This window comes from Vulpes vulpes, chromosome 9 (assembly GCF_048418805.1).
Source record: "Vulpes vulpes isolate BD-2025 chromosome 9, VulVul3, whole genome shotgun sequence".
Taxonomy (NCBI): domain Eukaryota; kingdom Metazoa; phylum Chordata; class Mammalia; order Carnivora; family Canidae; genus Vulpes; species Vulpes vulpes.
Window position 1 is genome coordinate 81,915,411 of NC_132788.1, and position 23,929 is coordinate 81,939,339.

The following is a 23,929-nucleotide window of genomic DNA, read 5'->3' on the forward strand; positions in this document are numbered from 1 at the left end:
AAAAAAAAAAGTCTATTATCTTCTGTAACACATTGCAAGCTTTACATTTCTGGTGGCAAAGAGAATATTGAGCTCTAGTATATTGTTTTCATAATTAGGTCAACAGACCTATTTGTATGCATGCTCAATAAGAGGAACTGTTATATTTCATCTACCCAGCTGGAAAAAGCAAATATTTGAAGGAAGGAAAAAGGGAAGTGTACATATTTAAAATTAAGTCATACTCAAATGCTTAGGCCTGTCTCGAGGGTGGCAAGTGACTTTATTATTATTTAGAAAGACGATGCAGGGCCCATGTATGGCTGTTACTGAGGAATGGAGGTTTAAGTTACCTGTGTAGCTTCAAGAATAAAGTCATGGATGATAATTTGTTCTTCATTAGAGAGGCACAGTCTGTCTTTGCTGATAAGGGTGACGGTAAAGGCCTCACAGTTCATGGATTCTTCTCGACTTGGCCAGTATACAAACTCATCTTCTGCCTATGGGAACCCCCCAAAGAAAAAAATTCCTCTGCAGTGCTGTCAAACATTTGCTTTTGAATTTTCTTGCAAATTGATATATCACGTGTGCTATCTCCCATACCTCCCGAGTCACCATCTAATCATGCCAAGTTCAGTGGTGATTCTAAAATATCCTTGATAATAACCATTTCCTAGCACTTTCCACCTAGGTCACTGTAACAAACAAAATTGCTCCCTCTAGAGGTTATATTAAAATTAATTGATCTAGAGCCTACCTTTTTTTTTTTTTTTTCTATGATAGATTACAGAATATTTCTCCACTGGAGTTAGTGTATTATTTCACAATTGCTTAAGCAACCAAGACATCCTAGTTTTTACTTCCTATAGATTATGAAAACAGTTCTACAGTTGATTATTAGCAGTTTGCCAAGGAGTTTCATCATTATTTAATTTTTACAATCTGCTAGTGAGGTAAGGCATTTTTATCATGTGTCCTACAGGGGAGGACATCAAGACTCAGAGAAGTCCATTAAGTTGTCTCAAATCACACTGCTACTAAATGGTAAACAGCAGAACCTGTCTAGAAAGAGGTTATGCATAAATAAGCTTATGTTGGCACGAAGTACAAAGTACTCTTTCAAAGAAAAGTTAATCTCCTTTTGAAACTTAACATGGATAGATTAACACAGAAAAAGTCTTTCAGCCTTGAATCAGGCAAGCTTTAAATGTTCATCTATTTTAGGATTAAAAATAAATATTCAGGCGTGGTACTTGAATTCCATCCCTGAAAACTGTAGAGGCCTAAGAAAAAGTTAAGGGGTACATAGGTTGGAGACTGTGTGATAAATACGATGATCAGAATAAGACCCCTGACCTCCACTGCCATGTCTCTTTTTCTAAGCAGTTCAAATGGCACACTTTGCCTGGCATGTCTATATTTCTATGGGCATTTTCCTGAAAATGCTTAGATACTACTAGTGAAGTCAGAAATAATTCTGAATAATGTTCAAAACAAAGAAGGTTTTGTTTAATCTTACATTGTTGCATCAGAAATGAGCCAACAGTCCAATAAGACTTATCACCCTTTCAAGTTTCAATATAGCTTATTGCCAAGTACATTTTTATTTTTAAAGCTCAGCATAAGGGGAAACAGATTAGCAATTGGGTTTAGTCTATACAAAAGAAGTCTGTAACTGTCAGGGGTTTTAATACATTTTGTCCAAGGAAATGGAAGTCAGACCCTTTTAACATATTAAAGACGTAAGGCAATAATGAATAGAGCCTATAAATTTAATCAATATGCAGAGATTAATAAGCATAGTATTTAGGATTGGATGTGATCCTGAATAAACTGATCTAGGCCTTAAATTCCATATCTGAAAAGTGAGAATAACATTATGTACCTCTAAGAAATTAACATGAATAGTAAATTATCAAATTGGCCTGACTGGCAAAGGAATTTTAATAAAAATGGAAGAAAGGCAAAAAACCCCTAAAAACAAAAACACCCTCAAAAAACCCTTCTGAATACAGATAGCAAACTAGGGAATACGGATTATCTTCAAAGACTATGAAAAATACATGCTGCTCCTTAATTCAGCAAGAGCTCTGGTCTTGTGGTTATTCTGCTTACAAATATATTTGTAGAGTAAAGATGCCTGTATCTATAACAGTGCTTTCTGAGCTCGGAACCAGTGACTTGGGGCTAGTCACAGAATCATGGTCTTGTAAAGTTGTAACAGTGATAAATAAGAAAGCAAATAAAAAGAATCTACATTTTTAGGAAAACGATGCATTCACAAATCTTTCGACCCCGGAGCTGAGGATACAGACATGCAGGATTGTAGCCAGGTCTCCCTTAGCCCAGGACATGGAAGTGATTTGTTCCAGGGCAGTTCACTGTCCTCACTGTCTGTGGAACATGTACGGACTCAGGTGGTCTAGCCTCCCCATTACAAATGAGCCTGTGGGTAGATACTTTTGGTGACTGTCCTGTGTTAAGTGACAATAACAAAATACTGACTCATCCAACAAATGAACGTTTTAACAACCCTAAATGCCTCCAATTTCCACATGCCAAACAGAATAGACCCCTATTGCCAGCTAATTTGAAAATTTACACTCCAGTTTTTAGCTAAGATTCTCAATTTTGTTGCCATTCTATCATACAGAAGCAGTCTTGGTATTCTGAAGCTGGAGCAAAATGCGACAAAGTGAAGAAGTTCCTACTGACTGGGCACACAGTCAAATGCATGTCATCAAGACTAGGGGTTCAATCACATGCTGTTCTTTCTTGATTAAAAAATTCGCTAATCTGATACTTCTAGAAGCAGCTCCTCATTGTTTTTTTCTTTTTATTTTGTGGGCTTACATGTCCACGTAATAACTTCTGAACACTCAACTAATTCTGAAACTTAAGCTTATCTTGATAAATTCATTCACCATTCTTTTATATAGTCTTGAGACCACAGCAAGGAAGGACTCAAGGAAGGAGAGAAAGGGATGGTAGCTGTCAAGGTCTTAGAAGCACCTTTAAATTGGAACAAAATAGTTTTTCTGTATCTCCTTCCCTGTAATGGATCTACTTTGCCTATAAAATGGGGGAGAAATAATGATACTTAATTAGCACTTTTGATATAAATTTTGGGGGAGGGTAGGAAAACCCTTCTGTGACGTGCAGTGGGACAAACAGCATAGCAAAAGGATTAAAAGACAGATCACTCAAGTTCAAATCCTGCCTCCAGTTATTTGTGTATGCATTTAGGCAAGTTACTTCCCTCAATTTTCTTAGCTGTTCCATGAGATAACAGTACCTGTGTTATAAAGGGGTAGAGAGGACTAAAGCATGTTAATACATGTAAACACGGTTACATACTCAAATGTTAGCTGCTATTTTGTTTTTCACATGTGACATATAGCAACTGAGAGGTCACATTTAGGTCATATTAATGAGGATACTAAAAGGACCTGTTCCCAAACCTTCTACTGCCCTGCCATGTATAGCATCAGAGAATCAACTAATGGAACTGACAGGGACAGTAACTGTTAAGAATACAAAAGGAATCTGTTCAGACCTGAAGATGAGAGAAGTCTAGATGCCCTCCCTAGCACATACAGACAGTGGAGCCCTGTGCTGAGGTATCAAAATGATTTATGCTTATGGCCTCACAGGCTCATTAATATATAGCAGATGTGCTTTGCTTACCAAGCTCTGGTTGTCTGGCAGCATGACAATGATCTGTGCATTATGATCCCAAATCATTCGCCAGAAATCTTTCGTAGTATGTGGCAGAGGATGCTGGGTTATAATAAATTCATTGCTCCTATAATAGCCCTTCAGTTAGGAAGATGGAAAATCAGCAGTTACAAACATTTTATTCTGACATCGTGGTAGTAAAATATGTTCATGAAATAAGACAGCATTGTTTTGACCACACTAAAACAATTGAAAAAGGCAGTCAGTACATTTGGCTATTTTTTAGATGTATATGTTAACACGTGTAGATAATTTTCTTTCCACGTACAATTCCCTTCTAGTTACCCCTGCTGTTTTTACTTAACAGCAATTTCTGCATTTATTCAAACACTAGATGGGTGAAATTAACAATGAAATTAATTCCTTAGCACACAGTTTTCTTCAAGTATTTTTGTACCCCCACCGATAAAAAGTCTTTTGTTAGAGGTCACCAGATATAGAAATCTAATTTTTATACTACACATCGAGAAATTATTTGAAAAATGAAATCAGCCACATAGGTGGTTATCTGCTCTTTAGCACCTTTTAGTTTAATTGAATTTATTTATAATTAACTGTTGACTCTCACCATGATATAAGAAGCATTAATGTAATCTGTTCCTTTCATTCCAGGCAACGGTGCGAGACCCACTCGAGCACGCTCAGCTATCATATGGAAAACAACAAAAACACCACATTTGCCTTATTAGAACCAATACTGCTTTCTGAGATTCACTTGGTGAGTAATCTACTTCCCTGGCTCCTCTTTCATTTTAAAACTTACCTATATTTTTTAACTAAGCTAAAGCGTCAGCTAAGGCAGAATGTAAATGGAATTCTACTGCACATTCCCAGAAGGATAGAGGCGTTAGAGGAATAAAATCTTACTGTGAGAGGGGTTTTCACAGCAAATCACGAAGAGAACACTCTGTGCAGAGATGACAGAGGATTTCAGATAATTTTTGGCCCTGGTTTGATATTCTTACAATTATACCAACACATTGTACTTCTGCTCTTTTGCCATTCCCTTATCCATATTTTTCATATGTTTAGGAAACAATGGCCTTTGTCAGTAGAGATAATCTCTCCAATGACCACCAATGCTTGTGTCTGTAGCACACCCACCGTATCCTCTGCTGGGTCCTGAGTTATTTATACAAAGGTCCCCACCCACCCACAGTGCCTTGATCTCAATAGCCAAAATAATGTAATAATGCATTCCAGTTGTACAGATTAACCTGAGACTCTCAAGTTTTTTTGGAGTATTAATGCCACCGTGATAATGGCTTTGCTTTTTTTTTTTTTTTTTTTTTTTTAGTTTAAATGTAGAAGTACCATAATTCTTGCATTTTGAGGTGAACGGAAGCTAGACTTCATGTCACACTGATGCAGCAATTTGCTGGCACTGACAGGCACCCTTCCTAGTTTGATCAAACTGCCTTAATTTTCCTGGCATAACTATTCCCCTTGGTAGTAGCTGCCTCTTTACATAATACATTAAATTCAATGGAAAAATACTAACACACTCAACCACCAAGTCAAACTGATTTTAAGATCTTACATGGCACAACTGAAGAGTTTCGGTTCTTTTCTTTGTTACACTCTTTCTGAGCACTAAAGCATTCCACATACTTGGCATTACATTGTGTAACCAGCTGAAAGAAAAGCAACATTTTAGCTTTCATTCAAAGGTGTATCTGTGGACATATTAGCTACCCTTATTGTGATAATCATTGTGTAATATATGCAAGCATCAAGTCATTACTTTCTACACCTTAAATTTATACAATGTTACATAATGGTTACATCTCACGAAACGAGGACAGAGTTATAATTGATAGCATTTGCTTGATGATATGGCAAAAAAAAGGCAATCAATAATCGGATTTCTGGGGCGCCTGGGTGCCTCATTCAGTTAAGCATCTGCCTTTGGTTCAGGTCATGATCCCAGGGTCCTGTGACTGAGTCCCGCACTGGGCTCCCTGGTCAGCAAGAAGTCTGCTCCTCCCTCTGCTTGTACTCTATTGTGTGTCCTTTTCTCTCTCTCTCTCCTAAATAAACAAACAAACAAACAGTCTTCCCCAAAAATCGGATTAGTGTAGAGCAAAAACATTTTTCTATCCTGAAGAATATACTTTTGTGTTTCAGTAGTGGTTACATATATGCTTGTCCTATTTCTACTATCAGGCCATAGGCTTCTGGTAACAGGTTCAATGTGGGCAGTAGGTATTTATTGAATTGATCTGGATTTTTGGGTTGAAAATGTCACACTTTTGGAATCTGTCTTCTGTAATTTCTCACAGGCATGAGATTCAGGTGGGTCTATACTAGAAAAGACTGTTTTATGGTCCTAAGAGCTAATCCTGTTTCTTGAACTTAACTTCCTAGATTCTCCGGACATTTCTGTTGAACTAAACTAACATTGTTCTAATGTCATGATAAGTAGACCAGTAGTTGGTTATTCTTCCTGTTCTTACGTAGCTTGGTGGAACACTATGGTCAATCTTCTGGCGTTTTTTTTAGGGGATAAGGGTCCATCTTAACATAAGGAAATGACCTCCAAATGCTTCCATTCTACTGTCCAGGGTCCTGGGTGTAGTTTTCAAGTTTCTAATTCTCATTTTTTCCTTCTACTTAAGTTCTTGAAGTGGTTAGTACCTACAAAAGAACCAATTACCTAGTTTCCAGTGGAATGAAGAGATCTCTTTAAAGAAATTCATCAAAGTATGTGGAAACAAATATCATAGAAATAGAAGAGGTAGGACTTAAATTAAGTACAGTCATTTCTTAAGAATTAATTTTAAACATTTAAAATGAGATTCAATGTCCTCATTATTAATTACCTCAAATGGTTTTCCTAATAGTTAGGATGTTAGGAAAAGAGAGCTAGAAACTTAAGATTGTTATGGAATGAAAAATAGATTCCACTCCATTTGCTTGGCAGTCTCATGGATTCAAATGATGGTTTCAGAATCTACGGCAAGTTTTATCATGAAAACTACAACTGCACAGATTCACCTTGTTCTTTTTATCTTGATACAAAATGAAAAATTACATGTAGAATAACACCAAAAAAATTTAAAAGACTAATGAGAGACTAATAAGAAAGTACTTAGTAATTAGAGGGACAGTGCTTAAAAGTAGAATAAAAGATTGCGCTCTTAATGATCTTAATTGCTCTAATGTCCTTATAATCTTTTTTTTTTTTTTTGTCTTTCCCTCAGTTAATTACATATTAACCTTAACTGCCTTTAAACTTCTTCATGCCCTTATCCAAGCAAAGGAAGAATCCTTTGAGAGAGTTAACTTCTCTCTAGTATGCCTTAAGCATCTCTTTTTTAGTTTAAAATTATCTGATAGTCTTTCAAATAGCTTATTTGTTGACATAGCATCCTAAAAATAAATCATTCTTAAGGGTAAGATAAGTTAGTTCAGACAAAATACAGAGGATTTTTTTTTTTTTAGACTAGAGTGACTGACTCAAAGTATTAGATCACTGTGGCCTGGAGCTGCTGATATTTACATTCAGATAAAGCCATTAGTTGCTTAGAAGGAAATATAACACTGTGCTGTCTACTTGGATCCCAACAATTCATACTCAGGTTGAAACTTTATTCTCTTTCCATTACATCTGAGAAATACAAATGGTAATCCCTTCTAGTCTGTACATTCATGCAAAAAAGGTATGACCCCCAAACTCAAGCCATTTCTTTACTTCTTGCCTTTTGACCAAGGAAGTTTATTTAGACCACTACCTTGAATTGTTTCTCCAGCCGTGTCTTTCCTCCTACTCCTGGTATAAGGATGCTGTTAACATAGCTATGCAGCTGATTAGAAGATACTTCAGTCTCCTTTCCTAGAATGGCTTCCAACAAGGCATCATGGATGAAAATGTACTGCTCCTAAAAGGGACAATAGTATGGGAGAGCTGGTAAGGGGCAGCCACCTCTATCCAAGGCATGTAGTTGACCTCAGATCAACTCTTCATACAGGGACCTCCCCGTGAACTCCTTCAAGCATTTATAGCTAGGTGGCTCACTCCAACACTTAACTTATTTATTCCTCATAACTTATTTCTGTATCATGCCCAAAATAATAGGTTCAATGTAGCAAGCAGTGGAGAAATGTATTTAATGAAGGCTTTCAGAACCATGCTACTTTTCAGGCCAGATAGCATGTTTAATTCCCCATAGCATCAAACACAGCTTTAGATACAGCTATATCTGCCTCCTAAGTGTTGGTGTAGTTACTGAGAAATCACATATAAGATCCACACAGAAATGGAAAACTGTGAGTCAGAGGATAGTCTCACGGTCAGGATAGCTTCCAGTTCAAACCTGTAAATTCCTTTGAGCCCTAGAAGAATGAATTTTCTCCCCAGTACCATTCAGCTTTCTTTTAAAGCACATGCTAGGGACACCTGGGTGGCTCAGTGGTTTGGCACCTGCCTTTGGCCCAGGGTGTGATCCTGGAGACCCGGGATCAAGTCCCACCACTGGGCTCCCTGCATGGGGCTTGCTTTTCCCTCTGCCTGTGTCTCTGCCTCTCTCTCTCTCTGTGTCTCTCATGAATAAATAAATAAATAAAATCTTAAAAAAAATTAAGCACATGCTAGAATCTCTTGAGAGCACCTGCAACCACTCCTCACCTCAGTCTGGACGAGGTAGTTACGCTGTGTCCTGATATGCTTCAGGAATCCCAGGACGTTAACTGTGCTTTTGTCTTTTATCTGTTGCAGCATGCTGTCTATTACAATGTAGGTGCCTGTCCTGCCCACACCAGCACTGGAAGAAAGGAAGACAGTCAGCTGCTACCTCTTGCTCTATTGTGTCCAGCATTAACTGTGGACTGGAAAAATTACCATCTAACTATCGAGTGGGCTTAGAAATACCCTTGTTCAAGTTTAGATAACCTAAGAGAGCTGACACAGGTTATTCATTGTGGATAGCATCCAAAAACTTTATTAGGACATTTTCCACCCTCACAAGTCTTGATGGGGAACAAAGACAGCCTTTTATAAATACCACAGGAGCTGGAGTAAAATGTTGCACATGTATTTCCTTTTTCAGCCTCACTTGCTGTTCAAGCCACTGACACGAGGGTCAGAGAGCAGTCCTTCCTGGCAGAGCCATCCCCACACCAGAACCCTGCCTGCTGAGACCCCAGGTAGGAAGTCTGTATCCTTGACGTCTATGTTTGTGACTGGCTACCCAACTCTCTGTGATTCTAGGAGCTCCCTTTCTGTGCTTTCAATACACCCCCTTTCTGCACACCTCCCTAGTCTTCTGAGCAGCAGAAAGTTCTTCTCAAGGGGTGCCTTCCTTTAGTCAGCCCGGTATAGAATCAGAATGGCACACCTGCAAAATCTGGCCTCTTTTATTCACATTTCCTCATTTCTGTTAAAGTAACAACACAACAGTCAGGAAGATGGGAGTTCTGCAGTACTAACAAGCCACTTTTGTTAGAATCCCCCAGTAGGTTACTCCATCTCACACAACTACTCCATCGATATAGCTCAGCTCTCTGACAGACTTTCATATTCATTTTTTAGCGATTCCTTAATGGGCTAGCAAAATAATGTAGTTTTCATGGGGCTTTAAACAGGAGTTGGGTCCCAACATCTGCCACGGACTTGCTTTGTGATCGCATGTTATGAACTGCAGCCCAGAAGAAATGCTTAGAAAATGCCACACAGCTCTGCAACATAACTCATGGAAGAGGCAGTATCTATTTGAACACCAAAGTTAAAAAAAAGCCAAAAATGCAATTATAAATGAAACATCATAAAAGTATTTCTAAACTACCTACTAAAGTTGTGTAAGGTAGTTAAAAAGGGAAAAAAGTCATTATTGAAGGCTTTCCCAGTGCTTTGAAAAAGGTCTTTTTCAGAGAATATATCAACTAAAAACTTAAAAATGTTTTCACTCCTACAATAAATTTTATTTAGAGGATCCCTACAGAAAAGCCATAAACAAAATTTCAAACTCTTTAGTGTAGAAAGCTCTGAACTTGTGTTTTAAATTCAGATTTCTAGGTAAGAGAAGCAACTTAAAGAATCCCTGTAAACAATGGGGATTTTATTAATACTAGATGTCACAAAAACTGGAGATTCATCCTCTAAGAGAAGATTTTGTTTTAACCTCAAATAGCAGAACCCTCATAGATTGTACCAGTCCCAGTTTTCAGTGGAAGACTCAGTTTCTTCTTCTTCTTTTTTTTTTTTTAGACTCAGTTTCTAAATCAGACATAGCAGGGCCCCAGCAGGCCCATCTTCCATGTGTGCCCACTCCACATGTTGAATCCCAGGTACAAGAGAGAAAAAGAAGGGTGCTGGCCCCACCTGCAGTGCACCAGCACAGGGCCCATTTCGGGCGTCCGGGCTGCCGAGGACCTCCTCACAAAGGTCAGGACCGGGAGGGCATACTCAGGGACTCCCATGTCAGGCCACTGAGTGTAGTGATACTGGATCACTACCCGTTCATTCTGACGACCCTTGGGATTTCCCTTCTGACCCTAGGAAAAAGGTGAAAAAAAGAGGTCTTTAAGCAGATGGTGGGCATTCTGGATAAAAGTAATGTCAGGATATAGGAAACACAGCCTTCCATTTCCTGTGCTCTAACTACTGTTCCTGAGCCAGGTACTTTCCCTTTGGCGGCTGTCCCCTGCCCTAAGTGGAGACACTACCTAGCTGGATGGGGAGTATCAGGCATCTAGGAGGGAAAATGGTTTAAGACTACATCAGGAATGAACAGTTCATACCAGTTTTTCTTTGGATGTGGAAGCATCTCAAGCACTTTGTAATCTGCCTAGACAGCCTCAATTCTGACTTTCTGCCCCAGCCCCAGAGGCTGTGCAGTCCTCTGCTTTCATCTGATGTCATCTGACGGCAGGCCATTCAGGAGCCTGAGTGAGTGCTGGTGGCTGCTGTACATTCTCCAGGAAGTGATTCTCAATCTCCAGAGTCAATAATAAATTTACCTGTCACTTTCATAAATGAATTTTTCAAAGTAGTTTTCTTGAAGTGGCTGAGCTTTTTTACATTTTAACTACTTTGGATGAAATATTTCCCCAAACAGGTAACTTGCTATTGTATGTTTTTTTCTTATAACCAATAAACTTATAAAGTCTGAAAATTAATATTTTTTTGAAGGCTCAAGGTCATTAATCAGTCAACACTGGAGCAAGTAAGGTGTTTGGCCTGTGCTTCAGAAGCTTGATGGCTTTGATTTCTGAAATCTTCTGTTAACTTTCATTTTCCTATTTCTTCCTCTTTTTCAGTTACTTCTTTCTCCTGTTGCACTATCTAAAGTTCCTATTTGACTTCCATCCTCCAACTTGAGTGGGTTTGTAAAATAAAAGTGGGAGATGTTAAATACCTAAAGGGTTTCCATGAGCAATGGGCTTTGTAAATATAAGCTGCTTATTGGTTAGTTTAAGCCAGCTAACATATCTGTTAGAACACATAAATACAGTGCTACCTGACTTTTCTATACTTCTGCCATTCTAGGAAAGAACTACACATAGAAAAGACTGTTAATCTTGGATACTGATGGGTTTCGGAGCCAATGAAACTGTCTATAAAACATTCTTCTGGGAAGTGGGAGGGCTTTAGTTTGATCACATTCTCAAAGATGTACAAGACTAAAAAAAAATTACTCCCATTGCTACAACCAACCACCATTCCTAAGTCTCTATAGAGCAGTTACTTTACATTTTCTTAATGAACATCTACTTAGAGTTCCTAGTAATGCTGTAATGATCCATAAATCTTGATGGAATAGCAGATTTCGAACAAAAGAAATCGAGATATCTTGAAAGTAGCATTTTCATCAGGTGTGGAAATCAGATGTTAACAGTCGTATGGTAAAGGGTTATGTTGAGTCATCTTAGGAAACACTAGACAAAAACAAGCTAAAGAGGTTTCTTAACTTGCATTGACCACTTGTGTGCATTGCTTGTATTTCTAAAGGGGAATACATGTTATGTAGTATTCATTTTCCATACTTATTAAATAGCAGAATCTCATTTTTGCAAGCATCTTGCATGGTCAGCATTCCTTGGAACACACGTTGGGAAAATAATGGTTTAAAACTGTCAGAAGTTTGCTATTGGAAAGCTAAATCAACAAACAGATGCTGTTCTCATTGCTGGTCACCAAAACCTAGGAGTACTTTTCTTTCTTTCTTTTTCTTTTCTTTCTTTTTTTTTTTTTAAATGAAGCCTTCATGAGGAGATTAAAGCATTTAATCAGGCCAGTTAAATTCTATTATGTGCTTTGCCAGCATCTTTCACAGCATACATTGATGTCAATCAAATGGGTTGTGAAAAAATGTTTTTTAAAAATACTTTTTTAAAGCCAAGTTGGTTCTGAGAATTGGCCTTGGTTGTACAGTAATTTTCATACAAGTTTAGAGAGAAATGCCCCAGCAGCCCACCCATATTCCTTCAGTACCTTTTTCACTTTTGCATTTCTGACTGAAAAACGGCGAACGGTGTAGCAGGCATGTACTTTTGTGCTCTTCAGTGTGACAATAATGTTTCCATACTCCTCACTATTCTCTGTTGGCCAATACTGATCACATTTTCGCTGCAAAGAGGAAAACGTTGTCAGTTCCAACTGCAATTTATGCCACAATTGTACTGTTGGTCATGTGATTCCCAGCGCCTTTAAAACAGGTAATGTCATTATGTAGTTGAACTGAAAAAGGAACATAGGGGCTCAGTAGCTGAGCGGTTGACATACCTCTGAAGAGGTTAACCTTGGGACGAGTTTGGGCAAGATCATTTAAGCAATGGACCTAGTATCATAACCATCTTTCAAAAGACAATGTACTTAGAAAGAAACCTGTATTAGGCTGGTAAGAAATACGGTTGACTATGTTAGGAGGTTTGTGTTGCCTCCAGAATTGCAAGAGTCTCCTAACAGTGAAAATCTTCATTTTACAAAACTTGGGTCACCAAAGGTGAGACGGGGACTCCACAGTCAAGGTGAAGATGTAGTTATTCTGAGTAATGAACTTAAGACTTAGCATCTATTCCAGCCTAAATTAGCATCATGTAACATAAACTCCTAATCTAGTGACTTCTAAAATATTAATCATCTTAAAAGAAAAGGTTCTCATAATGATGGTCAAGGTGTTTCAACAGTGTTTCCGTCACCCCCACCACTATCAGTAGTTCCCCCACTACACTGTGTTTCTTCGAACTTCCCTGTTTGTTGTGCTTTCTATTTCTTAGAAGGTCCTTCTGTAACTCCTCCTCTCTCATTGTTCACATCTCACCTCACATATTAGCTCCTTTACAAAATCTTAGTCCTAGAGGATGCATCTATCCCTTCTATGGCATTTCCCTGTTATACTCTATTCACTCCTCTTGCCACATTTAATTCCCTCTTGTAAGTGCTCAGCTATTTCCCATCAGACCACAAGCAAGGTATGGGCAAGAGAGGATGCTTTTCATCTCCTTAACTCTCTATACCTCGTCAAGTTCCTACCCTACACCAGGTGCTTCATAAATAGGTTTTGAATGAAGGTACATGATTAAGATATTAAGCCAAGATGCTCTTACTCTTCCTTTTTCCACCAGGTTCGTAATCATGATAATGATTCCAGTGTTTTGTTCCCAAATCATCCTCCAGAAATCTTCGAATGTAGACTTTAAAGGTCCCTGGGTGGCGATATAGGCTTTTGCTTTGTTGTAACCCTTCAAAGATGACACAGCACAAAGTAAGATCAAAGCAGTATCACAGACCTGTTAATAATTCAAGTGCCTTCTCTATTGAATAGGCTGTGTTTTTAGTAAAAGCTCCGTGCAGTATTAAAACACGTTCAACAGTCTCTGTAGCACTCTTTAATTATCAGAAACAGGTTTATAAAAACATTTCTGACTTACATCAACATAGTTTGCATTAATGTAGTCGCTGTGCTTAGAGTCTTTTCCTGGTAAAGGTCTTAACTTCACCCTACTGTGATCATCTATAGAGGATAAAAAAACAAAAACAAAAACAAAATGTGTAATTCAAAAGCTACCAGCATTCTAAAGCAGAAACCAAGGCAAATAGGTAATGTGGCATCTCCCAGACTGCCCCAAGAAAACTTTAGGCAGAACGCAACTAAAAATTCAAGGATACAGCATTGAAGCCCAACTTAAAAACACAGGAACATTTCTATTTCTACATCATGTTCTGACCTGTGAGTGCCCAAAAAATGCAAACTAAAATCCTTATTAGTTCAGGTAAAATGATTTCAAGTTGTAACCCTCCAAAATGTCCCTGTCCTGGATTTTAAAACTAAGGCCTCTGATTACCCATGGCCCTGTCCCTTTTCCATTAATACAAATATAAAAAGGTGATTGTTATATGAGGTCCAGAACATCATCTATTTGTTGAATATCTATTTTCAGGAATCTCCTTTGCTAAATTCAGTCAGGTTCTCTTGGAGTGGCAGGGAATCTAAGTAATTGAGAGAAAGTAATCTCATTGTAGGAATCTGATCAATGATCAGATTTTAGGATCCACTTAACCTCCCTCAGCTTATGAACACAAAAGGAAGAATGGGATACATGCCTCTTGTTGCCCAGCAAAGTAAGCTTAAGTTTTTAGGGCAGCAAATGAAATAAAAAGTGAAGGTCCTTTTTATTTTTTCTAGCTAGGAACAGAATGAGCTAAGGTAAATTTACATTTCTGGTTATAATCATGAAAGGCTAGTTCAAGGAGTCCAGTGAGTGATTTAGCCTAGACATTAATGACCTCAAACTATTTATCAAGCACTTTTTGAAAGCCCTCTCCATTCTCATGACTGTCAATTGCTTTTGTTGTTCTGACAAACTCAGACTACACTTATTTTGCAGAAGGGCTGCTTGCTAGAAATAGGTTCTAAATGACCATCCCCCCCCCAATTTATCTGAATATAAACTGCTATGCTTTAGCTCAGTAGCACTATATTGTATATTATCTTTCAGACTGACAAATAAGAATACATATTCTTCAAGTTGCAAAATTCATATTTAATCTAAAAGGTAAGAGCCTCTCTAAAATAGATCAATACAAGAGGTGGTACGGTAGCATCCACATATACTTGAAAGTTGTAATGGCTCTATGAGAAAAAGCTTTTCATACATTTTGTGCACAGTAAGTTTACTTGTTTCATGACAGTCCCATCCCATTTTTTGCTATACTAAGCCCTTAACATAGGGGCAAATCAAGTGACTGGTGATATACTCAGATTCTGACCAGGCATCACGAACATCAGAATCCAAATTTCTGAACTTAGAAAAATAAAATTGCATCTAAATTGAATTTGTGAAGATGAAACCATAAATGAATTGGTGGTAGAACATTGTATCAAACCATGATTGTACACTTTCCAGGTAACATCATGACCTTTGGGCATCTCATGCAGATGCTGCTTTGGGTTTTCTCCCTCTTTTTTGCCACATACTTTCAGCCAAGCACTAAAGTCACCAGAAGTAAGGGTTGCCATAGTGGAGATAATGATACATGTGGATATACTCAAGGAACACCTGTGTATATATCCTTGCTTGACTTACATGGTTAGAAATGAGATTTTATATATATATATATATATGCAAATCCTTACAATCTTGGCAAGGTGAGCCTCAACTGGTTAGGCCAACAAATACTGTCAGAGTCCATCCATTCAAAGACTAGAGAGAAGAGCAAAATTTGACTCTTCGCTGGTTCTCTTTGTTACCTCCTCATTCTCTTACATAAGTAGAACCAATACTCTTATTTAAAAATGACTTGTGTTTCTTGTAAAACTTTATCTATAGAGTTAGAAGTAAAACTATATTAGTAGATGGTACTACCTTATATAGAAATTCTAAGGAATTCACAAAAAAATAAATGAGTTCAGCTAAGGTTGTAGGATTCATGATCAATGTTAGGAAAAAAAAAATTGTATTTCTATCCTCAAACAATGAAAGATCCCAAAATTAAGTAAACAATTTCACTTATCATAGCATCATAATTAATAAAATACTTAAATTCAACAAAAGAGGGACACCTGGGTGGCTCAGCGGTTGAGCATCTGCCTTTGCCTCAGAGCATGAAACCAGTCCCAGGATAAGTCCCACATTGGGCTCCCTATGGGGAGCGTGCTCCTCCCTCTGCCTATGTCTCTTCCTCTCTTTCTGTGCCTCTCATGAATAAATAAATAAAATCTTTTAAATATAATTCAACAAAAGAAGTGTTAGACAATGCAAACTATAAAATATCCTTGAAAGAAATAAAAGATGACCTCAATGAATGGAAGACATCCCATCTTCATGGATGGAAGGCAGTACTATTAAGATTAATCCACAGATTCAGTGCAATGCCTATCAAAATCCCATCTACATCTTTTGCAGTAATAGAAAAGTTGATCCTAAAATTGGTATGGAAACACAAAGGACCTAGAATAACCAAAACAATCTTGAAAAAGAACAAAGTTGGAGCATTCACAGTTTCCAAATTCAAAAAATACTACAAAGCTATAGTCTGTCATAAAGACAAAATGGTACCGGCCTAAGGATAGATATATAGATCAATGCAAGAGAACAGAGAATCTAGAAATAAACCCTTACATTTATGGTAAATTGATTTCCAGTAAGGGCACTAAGGCAATTCAGTGGAGGAAAAAAGAGCCTTTCTACAAATAGTGCTAGGACAACTGGCTATCAACATGCAAAAGAATAAACTTACACCCTACCTCACATACATAAGAGTTATTTTGATAAAAGACCTAAATGTAAGAGCTAAAATCATAAAACTCTTTGGTAGAAACAAAGTTGTAAATCTTATGATCTTGGATTAGGCAGTGGTTTTTTTAGATAAGACACCAAAAGCACAGACAACACAAGAAAAATAGTATTTCACCAAAATTAAAATAATTTTTGCTTCAAAGGACACCATTAAGAAAGTGAAAAGACAGTGCACAGAATGGGAGAAAATATTCTGCTGTTTATCTATCTAAGGGATTCGTATGCAGGATGTATAAAGAATTCCTACCACTCTGCAACAAGACAAATAATCTCACTTAAAAATGGACAAAGGATCTCAATAGCTATTTCCCCAAAGAGGATCTACAAATGTCCAATAAATACATGAAAAGATGCTCAACACACTGGGTATTATTTAAGACTGATGAATCACTGAATTCTACCTCTGAAACTAAGAATAAACTATATGTTAATTAATTGAATTTAAATTAAAAATAGAGATGCTCAATATCACTAATCATTAGGGAAATGCAAATTAAAATGACAATGAGATACCACTTCACACCCATTAGCATAGCTATTTTATATCTCTCTCTATATAAGTAACAAGTGTTGATGAGAATATGGACACTGGAACTCTCATATATTCCTGGTGGGAATGTAAAATGGTATAGCCACTTTGCAAAACACTATGGCAGTTCTTCAAAATGTTAAACATAGAATTACCATATGACCTAGCTATTCTATTCCTAACTATATATCCAAGAGAATTGAAAATATATGTCTGCACAAATGTTCAAAGCAGCATTATTCATAATAGCCAAAAAGTAGAAACAACCCAAATGTCCATCAAATGATGAATGAATAAACACAATGTGGCACATCCATACCGTGGAGTATTTTTCAGTCATAAAAAGGAGTGAAGTACCAATCTAAGCTACAACATGGATGAATCTTGAAAACATCCTGCTAAGTGGAAGAAACCCAGACACAAAAGGCCATATAGTCTATGATTCCAATTAAGTGAAGCATCCGGAATGGGCAAATATACAGAAACAGAAAGTAGGTAAGTGGTTTCTAGGGGTTAGGGAAAAAGAGGAATTGTGAACGACTGTTAATGGGTATGGGGTTTCTTGTTGGGGTGCTAAAAGGGTTCTAAAATTAGATAGTGGTGATGGTCGTACAACTGCGAATATATACTAAGAACCACTGAAATTCAGTTTATATTTAAATTCCCATTTAAATATAAATTAACTTTAAATGGGTGAATTTCATATGGTATGTGATTTTTTATCTTGCTAAAGCATTATAAAAAGCTTTATCTACAGTAGTGTTCGAATTTAAATGGTTCAGCTGAATGCACTATAAAATCTTATGGAATGTGTTCCTTACCCGAGTGCATGTTACCCATAAACATGTGTGCCCCTGCCTTTAATATCAAAGCATATACTATCTGCCAGTGACCCAAACCTCAATGTCTATGAGAAGTAGCATTGTAGCCACAGAAGTATGCCTATGCTCCTTGGGTTTTCCCACAAGGCTCTGTAAGAAGAGTGCTTATTTGTTTGCATCCCTAATTGCCAGAATACTCCTGACCTTGGAAATATGGTAGAAAGGACTAAGCACATGGGCCACAAGAACTGGTGGCTCTATCACCTGAGGTGGAGACCACTTAAGGTTATTACCTAGTCTTAGAAATTCAGCTTATTAAAAAAAAAGAAAGAAAGAAATTCAGCTTATTGATTCAATTTTCAGCATTCCTACTTATGTTTAAAAACTTGGCTCTCCCTGCTTAAAAATAATGTCAAGAGAGCCACAGGACATTCAAACTTTGGTTCCCAGCATCTGGTATGAAATCACTTCATGTGAGAACCGTGAAGCTCAGAACATTTCTTTCAATCACCTTTTCTTAAGCTGAGATCTGACAGCTTAATGACAGACTTAGGGAGTAGTAAATGCCTCCCCACCCATCCACTCTTGAAGATGGGCTAATGAGAGGTTAACTGGCAAGTGTCATTCTCTTCTGGCATCTTGATTCTGATTGCTTGGCTTTCAGCTTATCCCCAGCATGAAGATTTAATTTCCTCACAGTTGAAGATAGCTTAAAATTTATTACTTACATGCTAAAATGTTGATGTATCTGTTTTTGTGCTTGTTATCTGGATGATTGGAATGTTCTGCAGTGATGTTCATATCAGCCGTACAGCGTTGGACTTCCTGGTGAAAAAAAAATCAAGATTTCAGAGATTTTAGACACTTTTCAATGTTTAGCAAGGGTGAAGGAAGAAAAGAACCATATATCCAAAGGCATGAAGTATTTACTCACTACTCCCTAGCCACAGCCACTATTACCTCCCCAAACTTAACTTCAGAAATAACTGACAAATTCATAACACACGTATTAAGGATGTGAAGAAGATAAAAGGATTTATTTTTTCACTAATTCATCAATCTACTGCATTCCAGATTGTGACCTAGGCGTGGGGATTACAAAACATTATCTCTCGTTGAATATGTCACAGTCTGATGGGGGAGGAAAACCAGTCGAAAGATAAGGACAGTCAAATGTGATTAATAGGAAAGAAGCCTCAAGAAACTATAGTGGGAACACAGAGGAAGGCTTCAGGCAGATCAGTCACCTGAGTCTTAAAGGATAAGCAAGAATTTTCCAGAAGTATAAGCTCCATCATCATTTGCAATATGCTTATAGACCACATAGCTTGTTTTATAGTGATCAGAGTGCAACGTGATTATATTCTGTTCTGAAGTGATGCTAATATATTAGCCCAGTGACCTGTCCTAAGTGGCTCAAATATATATAGATTTGATGAATTATTTGCGAACTCTATTTAAATTATCTATCTTTAGAAAAACAGCAGTGGAAGAGGCAACTCTTCTGCTCCCTTTGCCACGAATGTAAACATCATCCATTAGTGTAATATAAGGTGGTTGCTGTAAAGTCAATTTTTCTACAGTGTCTGGTTCAAACCCAAGAAAGTACTGGCGTTAACTAATAAGGGACGTCATTAGCAGTGCACAGCTGCTACAAGAGCAGGAGCCAGTGACAGAAAATTATCAGGAGAAACATTTTACATGTAACAGATGTAACAGAGTTTAGGTGCATGCAGACGTTTTCTTCACAAAGGAGATGCATAGCAGTTATGGGTGTTTTTCATAGTATTTACATTAGGCATAATGAAAACAAAGAACTGGCTGTCTTTTATAGTCACAAACTACTTCCCAGTGAGGGGTCCTTCTCTTCTCTCTAGAGAGGAACTAACTCACCATGATCAAACAATTTGAAGTCTAAAAACAAAGAGTCACTACCTATTCAAAGAGGCCATACTCATGAACTCCTGATTCTTCGAAGCTGTATATTTAATTTTTCATAATTGTAGACCTTCCCAGTGGTCCATTAAAAAAAAAGTCCACAGGTATTTGGGGAACATACCTCTTGGGGAAAAGTGTGTCTCATGACAATTTTTACATTTACTAAATGTGATAAACTCTATTTTCTCTTCTAAAATGGTTTATAAACAGGGCACCTGGATAGCTCAGTGGTTTATCGTCTGCCTTTCACTCAGGTCGTGATCCCGGAGTCCTGGGATCGAGTTCTGCATTGCTTCTCCCCCTGCCTATGTCTCTGCCTCTCTCTCTCTCTCTCTCTCTCTGTCTCTCATGAATAAATAAAAAAAAATCTTTAAAAAGGGGGGGGGCACTTAAGGCTGCTCTTGGTTCTTTTTTCTAAAATGAGATAAAGGGTAGACACAAAGTGAAGAGTCTGATATCTTTAACATCTCCAAAAATATAAGCATGAAAGGTATGCTCAAAGTATTTGGGGGTACTGACCTTTTAGAATAGCCTTGAACACCCGAGGCATAATACTCATTTGAATAGTTTCAGGGGCAGAAAACCTTTGAAAATGGATTTGTATTCTGGAAGACATTAATTCAATCTATACATAAATTCCTGAAATAAGTTGACATCCTTTTGTTTTTGGGTTTTGAAGGTCATACTTTTGGCATGGGCTGGGTTGCTGTAACATCTTGTGTTAAGAGATTATAGCTTTACCTACTTTAGTTTGATAGTCACTCAGTTTATTGATTTTTTTTTTCCCATTGTATGGATCTGACCACCCTAGCTATGGACTGAGCTCGGGCCTCTATTATAATATAATGCAATTGACCAAGACTGCTTGGGAGCAGCTGTCTGCACTGTTTAGAGCAGTCATTCAATATGGCCAATCAAACTCTTTGTTATCTAAAACCCTGGGTCTGATCCGTTGCCTCTATTTCACTTTTCCAATTATGTGAATGACAGAAAACAAAGAATAGCCATAAATAATGTTAAATCTGATTTTATTAGAACCCGAGGGGTTTGCCTAAGGCCTTCTGATTTTGTCTTGTGGATAATAATGTCCATCTGTAATTCCTTGCAGAACTGTTTGGCTCATTTAGATGCTGATAATATCATCTGATCCTGGAGTGGCTTTTCTCCATCAGAACCGGCATTTCAAAGTTAATGTGATTTTAATAGGTGTTAAAACCCTTTGAAGGGACACTGGCTGATGGAGTGTGTATAGCAAAGTTACCTATTTGGCACTCTGATCAATAGTTTAAGATGTAAGCTTGTTTGTATCTTCCTGTCCATAAAACAGAGCTGGAACTCTCAGAATGAATATTCGGAGTCTCGACAGACACAGAATCACAGATGAGAGCCAAGTGAAAACAAAGAGATTTAAAAATCAAGGAAAACTTAACAAAATATCCACAAGTCGATATATTCAGATTTCTTGAGAGATAGGCTAAATCACCTGCTGCCTGGAGTCAATGATGTGAGAAGCAAAAGGCATGTGGAGACGTACTGTCCTATTCTGTGGTTCGATGTGAAATCATGACTGAATAAAAATACATCTGGAAATCTTTCGGATTACTCAGTGTCACAAAGGAAGCTGACAAGAACACACCAGGACCAGGCGACCAAGTGATAGATTGAGTATATGGAGCATTCTTGATGTAGGAGTTCAGGCAGCCTACAGTTGTGTTAAGGGGAACGTGCTACCAAAGATGATCAGTTTAGGTCATCGCTATGGCTTGGTGCTTGCAAGCATCGCTATGGCTTGGTGCTTGCCTCGACACAGTAGCACTGGCCCTCGCTGGGTACCAGTGACATGCCATCTTCCTGATTCTGCTCAGGCTACAAACCACTGTCACACCCAATTTCCTCATATGCCTCTTTGACTTTGTTATTCTCTTCCTCAGAAAGCTCTGGATAGAACCCAGATTCCTTAGGCAGGCTTTCAAGGTCCCATCCTATCTTCCACCAGCTCCCTTCCCATTCTCAGTTTTACCTCTGTGCCCTTTGAAAAGACCACAGAAATTCCTGCACCAGGTCTATAAAGTTATTTGTGAAATTTGGCTCTCTCTTTCACTCTTCAGAAAAACCCCAACTATGGTTTTCTTCATGCTAAGGATTAAAAATTTTTAAGACATTTCAGACCCTAAGTGGCATTTTGTCACAGGGACTCAGAGTCCTTTTCTTCCATCTTGAAGGCTGCAGTCTCATGCAGCATGACCCTTGTCTGGCGACGTCCTATTGTGTATCACTGGCAACGCTGGAACACTGCATCTCACATAAAATGATTGTGGCCACTGATCCCTCGAGCACATGGGCTCAGGTGGACAAAGCTTTGTTCTCCTGATTTAAGGTGAACAACTGGCCCAAATTTAGCTCAGCTGGAGTTAATTGTAAGCGAGGCGATTCCCCCAAAGGATCTCTTCAAGGGGTATTGGACCTCTGGCCTCATCTCTTCACTCAGCCTTCCAGCTAGCTAGTGATGCTTCTGACCCCTGCCTATTAATTCTGTTGACCCACATAGCCTCAGACTCTCTCCTTTTGAAAGATAATGCTAGCACTGTGCCCTTGGTAGCTTCCTGGGTGGAGGACCCAGGAAGCACTGTGGAGGCCAAGGAAGAGTGACGTTCAAATCAGCTCAGGTAGCCAAGGGAATACAGTCATAGAATGCCATCCTGAGACAAGGATTGATGTTATTTCCAGGGACTGCAAAATATGCTAGAGGTATGATATTGCCAGCTCTTAACAGTCTCCAAAATTTATCTGACAAGGACAAAACACTTGCTGCACCACCTCTAGACAAAGACTCAAAATTACCAGCGAATCATTTTTTTTCATTCTCCTCCAAGCAACAAAGTTCTGAAAATATGACAGCTATTTACCAATTTTTTTTTCTCTTCCATCCAAGATTTTAAAATAAGATGGCACAAATAGAAATTCTGGTGAAATAATAAAAATTTATAGAAGCCTTTCTTCTTGGCCCTCCTCCAGAACTTTCTATCAGTATTAGCATTTTTTTTTTGCTTTGTCCACTCCGGTATCCACACCCACCAGATTGAACTCCTTGAGGGCAAGGTCTCAAATTCAACTCTGTACTTTGTATTATGTCCACAGAATAACAGGTATTCCATAACTGTCAGATGAACTGTTTTTATCTCTTAATACCCAAACATCATTTGTTAAATAGTATTTATAATTTCAAGATTAGTTCTTTAACTTTAGCCTCTATTCAGATGTTGTATAAGATTATTATAAGTCAGATTCTCAACCCTCTGGAATGCAAACATCACGTAATGTGCTCCAGTACTTTTAGTGGGGTCGGGGGCTCTTTATTTTGGCTTTTTCCCCTCCCCAGCCCCCCGCCTTTTTTTTTTCTTTTTGTGCCCAAGGTTATTGTTGGCTTGTCAGCTGCATGATCAGTGTTAAGACAATCATTGGTAATCTTGGGTTCGTTTTTGTTTTTTTTTTTTATTCTGACTCTGGATCACTACAGGACACTATTTTAATGAGAGTCTGGAGGGCTTTGAGGTTAAACATGTGGGCTTGAGTCTGATGGCCTAGTCTTAAAACCTAACTTCTGCCTTTTCAAAACTGAGCCACCCCGAGCCTCAGTTTTCCTATGGAGGAAGTTTCATCTGTAAAACAGAGACCATAGAATAGCAACCCCCCCCATGGGGGTAGTTCTGGGGAACAAATGAAATAATCCAGGTGCAGTGCTAAATAAATGCTGGTTACCATTATTTCACTTTTAAAGATCTGGAAATCTGGGGCTGACTTTACTATTCTGCCATAATGAGGATTCTGTTTTGTTTTTCTTTTACTTTTTTAAAAAATATTTTTATTATTTTTAAGTCATCTCTATACTCATCCTGGGGCTCAAACCTATAGCCCCAAGATCAAGAGTCTCATGCTCCATTGGATAGAGGTGGTCAGGTGCCCCAGTTTTTTTCTTTAAATCGCACACACAAAAAAATCTCCTGACCTTCTCTTATACCTATAACTAAACTACCATGTTTATAAAACAGACTTAATAATTTCTTAAATACCTTGTTACCAGTTGTCCTTTTTAGCAGAGCTGCCAAAGAGGAATCCTACTACTGTTCTAAAATACTTTGAAATCTCCTTCAATTAGTATTTTAAGGATTTGTTCTGTCTCATTCTT

General features: G+C 38.0%; 1 protein-coding gene across 5 annotated transcripts in view; it reads right to left on the reverse strand.

The window, feature by feature from the left end:
• PTPRG (protein tyrosine phosphatase receptor type G) overlaps positions 1 to 23,929 on the reverse strand; it is a 701,447-nt gene that overhangs the window by 20,306 nt on the left and 657,212 nt on the right. For all 5 annotated transcript variants that reach the window (XM_072720551.1, XM_072720550.1, XM_072720548.1 and 2 more), the window contains 11 exons: positions 18,534 to 18,630; positions 13,588 to 13,670; positions 13,264 to 13,398; positions 12,149 to 12,283; positions 10,037 to 10,209; positions 8,345 to 8,480; positions 7,452 to 7,598; positions 5,258 to 5,351; positions 4,286 to 4,362; positions 3,667 to 3,795; positions 333 to 479 (listed from right to left, as the gene is read on the reverse strand). In XM_072720551.1, the coding sequence (XP_072576652.1) occupies positions 333 to 479; positions 3,667 to 3,795; positions 4,286 to 4,362; positions 5,258 to 5,351; positions 7,452 to 7,598; positions 8,345 to 8,480; positions 10,037 to 10,209; positions 12,149 to 12,283; positions 13,264 to 13,398; positions 13,588 to 13,670; positions 18,534 to 18,630 (1,353 nt within the window). The remainder of the gene's footprint in view (positions 1 to 332; positions 480 to 3,666; positions 3,796 to 4,285; positions 4,363 to 5,257; positions 5,352 to 7,451; positions 7,599 to 8,344; positions 8,481 to 10,036; positions 10,210 to 12,148; positions 12,284 to 13,263; positions 13,399 to 13,587; positions 13,671 to 18,533; positions 18,631 to 23,929) is intronic.